General features: G+C 38.7%; 1 protein-coding gene across 6 annotated transcripts in view; it reads right to left on the bottom strand.

The window, feature by feature from the left end:
- Positions 1–12,654, bottom strand: part of LOC115452089 (tight junction protein ZO-2) — a 135,791-nt gene that overhangs the window by 98,886 nt on the left and 24,251 nt on the right. For all 6 annotated transcript variants that reach the window (XR_005114035.1, XM_037447416.1, XM_037447424.1 and 3 more), the window contains exon 2: positions 284–338. Coding sequence is in view for 5 of the 6 variants with exons in the window: in XM_037447416.1 (XP_037303313.1) it covers positions 284–338 (55 nt within the window). In the remaining variant the exon portion in view is untranslated. The remainder of the gene's footprint in view (positions 1–283; positions 339–12,654) is intronic.

Here is a 12,654-nt window from a genome sequence, read left to right as displayed (position 1 = left end):
GATATGTGTAACTAAAATATCAAACCAAATCAATGTTGACTACTTTATTTTGCAGTTAAAATTAGTCAGTTGCCCGTGACCTTGGGAAACAATAAAGCGATGTGTGAAAATAGTGTTAGTAGCACCTCCGCACTATTAGATACAGACATCAAAATGTAGGTACGTGTGAAACTAATCGATCTTTTTAAATTGGCTCTATCATACTTACCGTTAACAAATTGTTGATTTCATTTATGACTCAACATAATTACGTAAAAACGTAGTACGCTCTTTAAATACCAACCTGTGTAAATTCTGACTTATCACCATGTTGTCCTTCATGCAGTCGGTGCTATAACCTGCAACAATGAATTATGATTACTTAACTAGTTTTTATAGTCAAGTAACTTTCCCTAGGTATAATTGAATCGATAAAAATTAATTCACAGTTTATAATACACCTATTTAATCGCAATAATTAAGTATTAACAAAATATATTTTTTTATAAAAAAATAATATTTGCATCATTTGGCGCCAAAATTTTAAAAAGGTTTTAAATTGAAAAAATAAATTGCAAGCTGTCAGTTTTTTTTAATGTGGCGTAGTATGTGCCGGATGTTCATTTCTCTAATGGCGTCGAATATTGCCAGTGAGCGCTTTACAGCAATAACCGCAAGCCGACCGAACGGATCCGTAACTAGACCAAAATGGCACTTTAAAATTGTTGCAAAATTGCTCCAATATAGTTGAAAGTTGTAACGTTCAGGTATTTGAAACAGTTGTACGTTAAAACCATTGTTGCGGTTAAGAAATAAAATGAATATGTGGATATTTGGCTGTCGGCGAGACCAAATGTTAGTTAAAAAAAATTTTAATTAAATCATTAAGGAGTTCTTTTCTTCTTCTTCCTACTTTTTATTTTATTTTGATGTTACAGCTTTCCTGTGTTTCAGTCAAAGAGTTCTAAGATTATATAAAGCGGTTATTGGAAAGATTCTCATACAAAAATTTTACGCATGTATGATGGTTACTCAAATTATGAAATAACGAAACATACATAAATGTAAAATATTTCACATTTTCTTCATATTACCATGATTTGTACATTTTAATGCGAACATTAGCATATTTTCGGTAAATATATTATTTTTGTATAAAATATAAGGACGCTGTGACATCTTGTCATACGGACACTTTAAATAAGACAGCAACTTATTACCAATTGGTAATAAACTTTTGGAGCAAAAATTTTGCCCTCATGTCCGGTCTGTAACTAACTACTTATATACTTTAATATCTTTGGTTTTAGCTAATGGTACCTGACTGCATATTACAGTCAGAGGCTATTTATTTTATTATCTGTGCTTTTTTTTTAAATATTGCCAGTCAATTACCAAAAAAGATACACATACAGCCAGCTTTATAAATAACGTGACTCGTGCAAGGTCGCAAAGTTAATTACGCTGAAATTGTATGAGCCCCGTTCATAAGTTTAGGCCCGCCTGTCTATTTCCATTATGAAATTATTACGTATTCATACGGCTTGATTTCACTGGAATAGTGTTAGAACTGTGTGTCGGACCGCAGTGGACAGATGAACTGGTAAATATAATTATTGAAGGAGATAGCTATGCAATCTAATTATATCCCAACTTGGTATTTAGTAGTTGGTTGTTTGTTAATATTAATTAAATTTTCTTTTTTTCTTTTTTTCCCCTTTATTAGGTCCACAAAACTGGTTACAAACACTTAACATTCATAAAATAAAGTTATATAGTACAACCATCAAATTATTTGCAACCTTCTTGAAGTGAACGCGACATGCAGAAATAAGAAATAACATAAATGAAAATGAGAAATTGATAATTTTGCGTGAATAACCAGTAACTAGAACACAGAAAGCCACTAAACTCAAATTGAACTGGGCTGGTCATGTCTATCGTATGCCTGACGAATTTTGGGCTAGGATTGCTACCTTGTGGAGCCCTGACATTGCTCGTAGGCGTCGAGGTAGACGAAAGAAAAGATGGCGTGACGAACTATAATCATTTAAAAATAACTGGTTCACTAAAGCCCAGGATCGCGATTCATGAAAGGGTCTTGGGTAGGCGTTTGCCCAACATTGGGACATTATAGGCTGATACAACTACAACTACAACAAATAATCAGGTGAAGATGCAATAGAATGTTTCGTCACACAGATCTGAAATTACTATCCAGAAAAAATGTAAACAGTTTTTAATTTACTTCCATGTTTTGTCATGAGGTTACCACTAGGTCACACTTTCTTTGTTCAGTATCTTAAGAAAAGAGCATTAAATCCAAGTAAAGAATGGTTTAAGGAATAAACTTTTTAAAACAGCCACCGATCTCAATATGGCACTGCGATAAGCCATCGGTTCCGATTGTTGTCGGTCAATAACCCTAACCTTGTTAGAAATACAACACCCTATATGTTTCGAACGGTGTGTTGACTCCCTGTGTAAATATTACGTTTCCTTAGAATTATTTACATTTAGAACGGTATATTATCTATAATATTTGACATTACAGGCTTACAATTTAGTGTGTGAAAAATATTTATTAATTGTTTGCTCAAAATAACATTTCTAAAAATGACCACATCTACATATTTACTTAGAATTGACGTCATTTGAAAAAGATTCGTCTAAACTGTAAATTCACAGTCTAGAAGATTCTATATCTAGAAGTCTCTTTTTTCAAACTAATTAAATTACATTACGAAAAATACTGTTATCACAATTAATAAGGTATTCAAATTTTACCAGAATATTATATCAGCCCTGTATTATATACTGTCTTACTCTAGCAGCACAGGCCTCCTCTACTACTGAGAAGGAATTAGGCCTTTGTCCACCACGCTGGCCCAGTGTGGATTGGTAGACTTCCACATCCTCAAGTTTTCTAAAGAGAACTTCTGAGGTATGTAGGTTTCCTCACGATGTTTTCCTTCACCGTTGTATCAAGCGATAATTCCCAAAGAATAACATTCCTATAGAAATACATTATTTTAGAAAGAACCTGCGGACATTTGTTGTGGAAATCCGTTCCACACCCAACGAGGCTATCACCGCTCTTATTATTACCACAATATTACTAAAAAAGATTCTGTATAAAACATTTTAATTAGACCGCTACTGTCGAAGCAATCAGCTAATACAAATTGCATCCATTACGGGAAGCGTCGGCAAGATGAGAGAGAGATTATAACAATCTGCTGCCAACACTCCATTGGCTTCACACAATCCAATATTGAATTGTTGATGAATAACATCCGGAACAAACAGATATCGTAGGCGCTTCCGCTGTACTATTATTTCTTTATTTCTTTTTAATGTTTAATATGAGTACTAACTTAATTTTATAAATAAGGTTTTTATACTGAAGTTCAAGTAGGTTTTGGAATTAATCTATTTGTTATCCGATTTTGTGTTACATCACTTTAAAGCATTAATGACAACAAAATGATCTTAGTGTTCGAATTCAATAATAACATGTAATGTACTTAAAGCATTCTAATCTATTTAAATCTAGATTTTTTTATAGATTTAATTTAGTATAATCTAGAAGACCTTTAGTCTTAAGCCCATCTAGCACTCCATCAGAATATTCAGCTTTAACTAAACTTTATGCTACCACGTAACACATGCAAATTCCGGCCACAAGCGGCGTCTAAACGCTTCAAATAACGTTTAAAGTTAATAAAAGGCTCACGTTACTTATGGGAACGTAGTAGACACCTGAAAGGGAGTTCGTCGAACTTACACTCACGAGCTAACAAGCCGCACTGTAAACATCGACAGAACAACGCCCCGCTCCGCTGCCGTTCGGCTTTGATTTGGTTTCCTTTGCGTTTTATATCTGAAGAAAGAAGATTTAAAAAAAATAACCTTTAATTTTTTTTTAACCTTTTCGCAACAAAATTGTTTATGGTATATGATATTGTATTAAAAGTGTTATTGATAGACTGTAGTAGGTGTGTATTGTTGTTTTAAAATTTTACAATACTTCTACGCAGTTCAAAGAATGTTTTTAAGGATACATGTACGAAATGGACTATATTATACTTTTAGCCTTATAGTTTAATTAAGACGCGTTTCTGCTCTTTGAAAAGGTTAAAGACTGGTTGGGTACAATTACTGATATATTGCTTGAGATTTCTATGCGTTTATTCAAGTGTAGATTTGATTAGGTCACTGACACGAGAGTTGTGATTTCATTCTCAACTGCTTCATGACGTTATACACTATTTTTACTATTACATTGCTAATTGAGTTCATGTTCATGTTTGGGTCTTTCAAATCTTTCAAAATTGTTTACAAATCTAATAAAGAGTGGCCTAAGATAGTACGTAACGCGGCAGACAACGGGAATTTATCTCGTAATGAAAATCGGTACTCTTACACAATATTTTTAGGATAATTATTCTCAGCGAGTACTGATTATAGATATTTTATTTGACTTAGATTTTCTTTTTATTTTAATAAATAAAAACTGTTACAAAAATACAAAAGCAATTTGAATCCACAATAATTTACGTCTTCGCTGTAAATTACACCCCTCTAATAAGCAGAATTTTGTCTGTGCACTTTGTGAGAACATTAGCAGTATTTCAAAGTTTATTTTTGGTTAAATCTGGCACGTAGGGGGATTTATATTTAACTGTCTGCACCAAAACCTGTGACTAATATCATAATAATATTTGAGACAAACGTCCGCGCAGTCAGGAATATATCGAAAACATTTTTAACTACAGCAACATATTTATGATTTTTTTGGAATAAGCGGAGTGTTTCCTTAGGTTCGTTATTACAAATACAAAAAAAATAGCAGTGATTTAAATAAAATACCTCAAACGAAAGGTTTTAAAGCAAGCAATCGAATAAAATAAGATTCTTATTTTGAATTATTGAATGATGTTTTTAACCGTTCTTTTGTCATCATAAAAGCTAATTTGTTGTCATAGCGTAATGAAGCAAGGAATCTGAAAACAATAGCGCAAGTACTTGTTCTAAAGTAACATGGCCCCTTGTTATGCTGAATAAGTAAATAGAAGAGGATACACACTTGCTTTGATGATCTAATACAATCCTTGTTCGATCGTATTCCATGTAACTGGAGATGAAAACGCACTACCACGAGTTACACACTCATTTTACGTTTCATGCGAGAAAAGCGCTCAATCGTCGCAATATGGATGTTTTGATAAGTCGATATAACGACATTTAGCGTGCCTCAGTGTTTTTACAGAAAAATAGGCAACCAAAATAAAATCCACTGTTTGCAACTAGGGACCGTGATGATTTTTATGAGTGAGAGAATTAAAACGCTATTTACCAAATAAGCAATTAGAAGTATGCTTTACAAATTCAAAATTATACCATACCTATTTGAATCATCAAGTTAAAATTATGGAATTGAGAAGCCATCGAGTTCCCTTAGTAGGTACAAGCAGATGTGCTGACCACAACTTCCTGAGCACTGCTTTGATACATTTTGTGTTGAACCTGTATTGTGTATTCTTTGTGCTGGTGGTAGGATATATTTTATATCCGCCCGGATAAGGACCACCGTACACAAAGTGTTAAAACCCGCCATATTGACGCACGTAAGTATGTCGCGTTCCAGAATCCGCCAGTGTATATCCGGTTTCAACAAGCCGGCATAATTGTGTCGACTGCGGAGGGGTAATCATCTCTCGTCAGTTGACATTCTATTGGACCCCACTCCAGTTCCCATCAGGTTCAGTGGGGTCATAAGACGCGCACGTTAAAAAAAAAATACCCTACCATGATAAAGTAATACTACAACTGATAATAAGTACAGGGTAAACTCAATATTGGACCAATAACAAGTTAAGGAAATCGAAGTTTGCAAAACTGAATCAGAGAACATCACTATAAAAGGCTTTTCACCATGAATACGGTTGTCTGCTCTTCAATTTAACACCAGCTGATGACATCTGGAGATAGTGTCGCCAAGACGAAACTCCATGACATAGAAAATAATGTTTTTACTTTAATACACAAAATTAGAAAAAGACCACTTTCGAATTTCGCCAGTAACATGAAACATCTAAATTATATTTCATGTATTATACCCAGTGTTTTATTTGGTTAAATAAAGCATGTGCTGCCAGCACCCAGAGCCAACGACCTGGTGTTCACTGAAGCGTAAAGATCAGCGAGATATTGACATCGAAATGATACTCCTAAAGGATTCACGCCTTGGCGCAAAAAGTTTTACAACTGCGCTGCGCAGACGCTCTCAATTTACTGAGCAACACTACACTGCCATAATATCCACAATAAATTTCAATAGTTACTTCAATAAATTAGCAGCTTTTGAGCCTCGTTTAAGCTGAGCTATTGCTAGCAATACTTGATTTTTTAATATCTGTCAAAAGTCGTACACGTCAATGCGAATGAGAATCACCTTGACATTGCGCAAGTTCCGACATGGTAACTTTTTTAAGCAATAATTACATACGATCATTCCTAGCAATAATAAACCTTCTGAATTTGGATTTAAGGTAGTGTTTCTGGGTAATAAATTAATATCATCTGCGCTTTACCTGATAAACAATTGTAATTGATGAATATCCTGGCGTTGAGTCTATCCAAAAACACTTATAAGCAAGAACTAACAGTTATTAAAATACTGAATTAAGTTTATTCGCATGAACGTAGTCCTTCCACTAAAGAACTAACTTCGCTCCATGAAAAGACGGATTTGACGGTAAAAATGTTATATCAAGAACATATTACACTAGGCGAGTACAGATGGCTGCGTTATTGAAGTCTTCAAATGTTTACCTGAGGTTTCAGGGAAAGTATTTGGTTCCAAGGAACTAGTGAGTGATTGAAAATAGAATTTCGCGCAATTATGAAAAGAAAATGAAATTCTTCATTAGACGCCATAGTTATCTTTAATGTATGTTAAATTAGAGAAGTTTAAAGAATTTCTGGATTAAATAAAACAAGGAATCACGGAAATTGGATCACAAATCTCTAATAGCTGTACCTACATATTCATCATCATCAGCCCATTGCAGTCCATTGCTGAACATAGGCCTTTCCCAGGGTACGCTACAGAGCCCCGTCTGCTGCTTTATGCATCAACTCGCTGCCGACCCTCTTGTGCATACAAATTACATTCTTAGATTAACAAAAACACATTCGCGTCGAATTAAGAACAGCCTCCTTTAAAATCGGTTAAAAATGAAAACGCCAAGTAAGAACTAAGGACCTAGATTTGTGTCCTAATATGGACTAAAATACTAAACACAAACGTGTCAAAATAAATAACTACGAACGTGTTTAGTTGTTTATGCAAATACAAAACCAGATGTTAATTGTTTCAACACGGTCTATCTCTAGGGAATCTCACTAGTTATAAACAATCTAGATTTAAACGGATCCTGGGAAAGATTGTACTTTGTTGTTGTGTTCAAAACAAAAGGAACAAATTATGTAGGTGCTAATTAACTAACTAAACGTAAAATTTATAATTCTGCTTTAAAGACCGGTAACCTATTAACTATTATTTTCGTAATTGGCAATACGGGCCGTACCATACAGCTCGATTCGCTCTGAAGTGCAATTTGGCTGATACGCTGTCAACTTTAAGTCAGTATCTTAAAATAGTCTCTATTAATAAACATATATCAACAACAATTCATATGATATTTTAAGTCAAATGTGACAGCACAATCACGGATTTTAACAGCTGAGTCTTAGTTATCAAACAGCTCAAGCTTTGTTCATGCAATAGTTTACTATCTTAAATGCCTACTTAAGATTCTACTCAAAGGTGACATCATTTATAAATACTTTCTTTATTTTTAATTCCTTTGTCTATAAACACTATTTACCTAAATAAAACCATTTAAAATTTTGTATAGTTGTAAAATGTAGGTAGATATAGTAACTTTGACTCTTCGGATAAATAACACAGTCAGTCTCCGCCGTGACCATAAAAGCTGCAGTCTTAAAACGTCAGGAAAAAATTATAATATAAAAACCGAGATAAAATTCGTAAAATACTTTTATTTCAATGTCTTACATTCGCGTAAACATAAGGAATTATTACAGTATTTAAATCTCAATACATTGACATTATTCATTCGTCGCACAAATCTTTCAGACTCGTTATGCCAATAAGTGCCGTGACAAGGCCAAGTTAACCGCATTTTGGAGTCATTGCTTCATTCGCTAAGCTTAAAAAACTTCACTCATACCTACAATGTTTCACGCCAAAATCTGTATTGCAACTGGAAATGGATTGATATTTCTTAACAATTTCATGGTAGACGTTTCGAATTTAAATTGATTCTGATGATTTTTTATTTATTCTCGATTAGTCATAGAAATCTTAGGTCAACCCGGAAAGTAAAAACCGCTATAAAATCTTCAACAACGCTCAATTTATCGGGCTATGAATATTCGACGCTGGATTCAACTTGAAGTTTTAATAAAAGTTTGCAGACTTTATAGTGCTTATTTTTTCGCACTCCTTTTTTTAGATTTAATTAAATTCTTCGCCAGATATTACGTAATAGCACTAAGTTTTCCGGAATATAATAATAGTACCATTAATGGCGATAATTGAAAGTCTGTCTGAAGAGTTCTTTTAGCTATTTAAGACTTTTATATCACCTACATCCATATAAACACTATTATTGTCATTTCAATTTAGTCTAAATAAATATTTATTCCTCTATCCAAGAATCGGATTGAACTCATAAATCAAGTCTTACAATGGCCGCTGACCCAAAAGAACAGTGACATCCTATCCGACCTTAAACAAATTGAAATATAAACTTCTCTTCTATGTCTGTAGTTGCTATAAAAAGCCATGATTGGTTCAATCGCTGCACATTTAACAGGTTTTCCGCACATGTAGTTTGGACTTATTAGAGACATATTTATTGCTCTTTCCGCATATTAAAGAGTTGAAATCTTGTCAAGCCACTGTTCGGTATAATGAGGTCAATTACAAATTCGATAATTATGCCTGGTTTTCTAATTCGATGTCTCAAAACACCGGTAAATTTGTATATTTAAAGATTTTAATATGTAGAAACAATACCTAATTTTTTACTTTCTTTTAGAAGATTTCACTGAGTACATTAATGGTTTCCATAATTACTTCTTAATTTCAATATTATAACGAGGCAGGTAGATAGGTACACGCGCATCGGCGCGGCCGCTAGTAAGTACGTCGCGAGCGCGCCATCACCCCCGCACTCCGCCACGTTTCTCCTACGACACCGTGCCGGTCCGCGCCAGTCGAGCGGGAACTTTCGTGAGTGCGCCCACGTCGTGTAGCTTTGCCACCGCGGCTCGCGCGCATACCCTATGTACTTACCGAATATTGTTTTAATGCGTATTGTATGTGCCCACTTATATATATTGCAATAAATGTATAGTAACTGAATACCCGGTTATAGTGACGCCCAACGAGCGGGCAATACCATTATACGTAATTCGGGCAAGTCCATTATTTCGATCGCGATTTTTCGAGTTACGACGCTGTGACGGCGATTCTGTCCTGTAGAAGTAGCTTATCCAGGACCTAGAAAACGCTTCCCTTGTACCAGCGCTGCGGAAAAACCTAGTGCGACGGAATAGTCAAAAATACGGCACACCGGTCGCCTCACGGAACTCCGCCATTTTATAGACTCGCAAGCACGGTCAAGTGACCTAACAAATAATGCCACCGAAACGACATGGCAACCGGGACAACCCTCCAACATCCGATACGGACGACGAGCGGCCGACCAGCTCACCAGTCATAACAATGACCGAAGACGCGCTGCAGTCGCTAGTCGCTAACATCGCGCGCAGCCAGATCGAGGCGAATCAGCTGCTTATGGAGAAGATCTTTGCCAAAGGCCAGTCCCAGGATTCCCCAACTCCACCACCCGATGCATGCGCGACATTAACGCACGGAAATTTCGCGAAATGTACGACGCGCTTCGATGGAACGACCAAGAACGCGGACGCTGTCGAAGCGTTTATCGACGCCGTACAAGTATACAAAGAATGTACAAACGTGAACAACGACCACGCGTTGAAAGGATTCCCGATGCTGCTGACCGGCGAGGCCGCCGTTTGGTGGCAGGGCGTCAAAGCGTCGGTGACGTCGTGGGAGGATGCCCTGCGACGACTTCGCGGCATGTTTGGAGTGCCGCGCCCCGCGCACAAAATATTCCGGGACATTTTCGCCACCGAACAACAACCCAGTGAACGTGCGGATGTGTTCGTATCTAAAGTGCGCGCTCTAATTGCTAAGCTTCCGTATTCTGTGCCCGAAAATATGTGTGTTGATATTATCTATGGACTTTTAAATCGTAAGTTAAGGAAACGAGTGTTACGGGACGCGGTGGACAGCGTTGAAGTATTGCTGGAAAAGGCCAGGTTAGTGGAAGAAGCCTTGGCGGAGGTAAGCGACCCTTCCATTACTCCAATCCCTCCTCGCGATGTACCTGCTAGCAAAACAAAGCGGCCGCGACCCCGTTGTAATTACTGTAAAATATTTGGTCACGACACCGCCGAGTGTCGTAATAAATCGCGTAATTTAAGTAAGCCCGATGAACATCCCGCGGCTAAACCGTCAACATCCGACATTCGTTGCTACGGCTGTGGTCAGTTGGGAGTGGTACGCTCCAAGTGCGATACATGTAAGGGTACTAGCAAAATGAATTTCCAAAGTGCACAGGTAGATAACGTAGAGTACGCGCGACCGACAGTTATGATCCAAGTAGTAGGACAAAATGGTGCCGCTATTTTGGACACCGGCTCTACGCACTCGATCGCAGGCCCCATGCTGCATCAGCTGCTGGTGCGCGCCGGAGTCGAGTTCATTGAGACCCATCGCACTGTAGGGTTAGCCGACGGATCGCAACAAGTGCGCGCGGCGCTAACGTGTGATACCGTTGTAACGTTAGGGGAAGACGGAGGGTACTTACGAGTTTTATAGTGTTCCCCGGCGCCGACACGAGGACGTTGCTCGGCAGAGACTTCATCATGCAGGCTAAAGTTGTACTAGACTTACCTCAGGGCAGCTGGTATTATTCCGACGCCCCGCACGAGACACACCAGTTTATGACGTCATACGACTTACCTTCAGGCAAGGAAACAGAGCTGATGGGCGCCGATACCTCGAAGTTCACGCTGCGTGATGACGAAGGAACAAATTTGACAACCGACCAGAAATGTCAGTTGAATGCGTTGTTGGTACGGAAGGCTGACCGTTTCGCCACGGACGGACCACCGACCGAGTACGCTGAGCACCATATCAAGGTCAGCGAGAAACAGGAACCCATAGCCTCCCCACCATACCGATTGTCGCAAAGTAAGAAAGCGCTATTAGAAAGAGAATTGAAAAACTACTCGACGAAGACATCATCGAGGAATGTGAGTCCCCTTGGGCTGCGAATGTAGTGTTGGTCGCTAAGAAGGATGGAGGAGTTAGACTTTGCGTCGATTATCGCCAGTTGAACGCAGTCACCGAACCCGACCGATATCCACTCCCGAGAATGGAGGACATTCTCCACGCAGCCAAGACGTCAAATTTTATGACTACATGCGACCTAAGGTCCGGCTATTTTCAAGTAGGAGTCACACCCTCGCATAGAGATATGACCGCGTTCGTCACGCCTTTAGGTACGTTTAGGTTTAAAAGAATGCCTATGGGTTTAAGAAACTCCGGAGCGACGTTTCAACGATTAGTAGACAGGTTCAAGTCTGGCAGAATTTTGTCGGACGTTACAATATTAGCCTACCTGGATGACATTATCATCTTGAGCGATACGTTTGAGAAGCACCTACAAGACCTAGAAGCCGTCCTCGACCGTCTGAAGATGTATAACCTTCGTGTCAACCGCGAGAAAAGCTATTTTGCCCGCGATTCGGTGAAATTCTTAGGCCATTTGATCGTCCCGGGAGGTATACAAGCCGACCCAGACAAGGTAGAAGCCATAGTAGGTATGGCCGCTCCGCAGAACACAAAACATTTGAAGACGTTTTTGCAAACATCTAGTTGGTTTCGGCGATACATTCCTAACTACGCCCGAACAGCTAAACCATTAACGGACCTTCTCAAGAAGAGTGCCACGTGGACTTGGTCTTCGAGTCAGCAGGAAGCTTTCGAGGAGATCAAGGAACTACTCGTTTCGGCACCCATTTTACGTCAAGCAGACGAAACCAAACCGTATACATTAAGAACGGACAGCAGTGGATATTGCTTAGGGGCCGTTTTAATGCAGGGAGAAGCGCGCAAGACGAGAGGCCAATCGAATATGCAAGCCGTTTGCTCCTCCCCGCCGAGAGGAACTATTCGACGACAGAGCGCGAAGCTTTGGCGGTCGTGTGGGCCGTGACCAAGTACAGGGGCTATATCGAAGGGTCTTCAGTGGTCGTGAAGTCTGACCACCAACCGTTACGCTGGCTCATGAGCGTGAAGTCACCCAGCGGTCGCCTTGCTAGGTGGGCCCTGACCCTCCAGGAGTTCGACCTGAAGATCGAATACACGCCGGGGAGATCCAACGCTATCGCCGATACGCTTTCGCGACCGCCGTGCGGTGACGAGAGGAGCTGTGATCTTTGCTTCGCTGAAGTCGATCTACCGGCAAGGAGCCCTCGTGACGT

Source organism: Manduca sexta, chromosome 6, assembly GCF_014839805.1.
Source record: "Manduca sexta isolate Smith_Timp_Sample1 chromosome 6, JHU_Msex_v1.0, whole genome shotgun sequence".
NCBI classification, from domain to species: Eukaryota; Metazoa; Arthropoda; class Insecta; order Lepidoptera; family Sphingidae; genus Manduca; species Manduca sexta.
The sequence above is the reverse complement of the archived record's forward strand: the minus strand, read 5'-3'. Positions and strand labels throughout refer to the sequence as shown.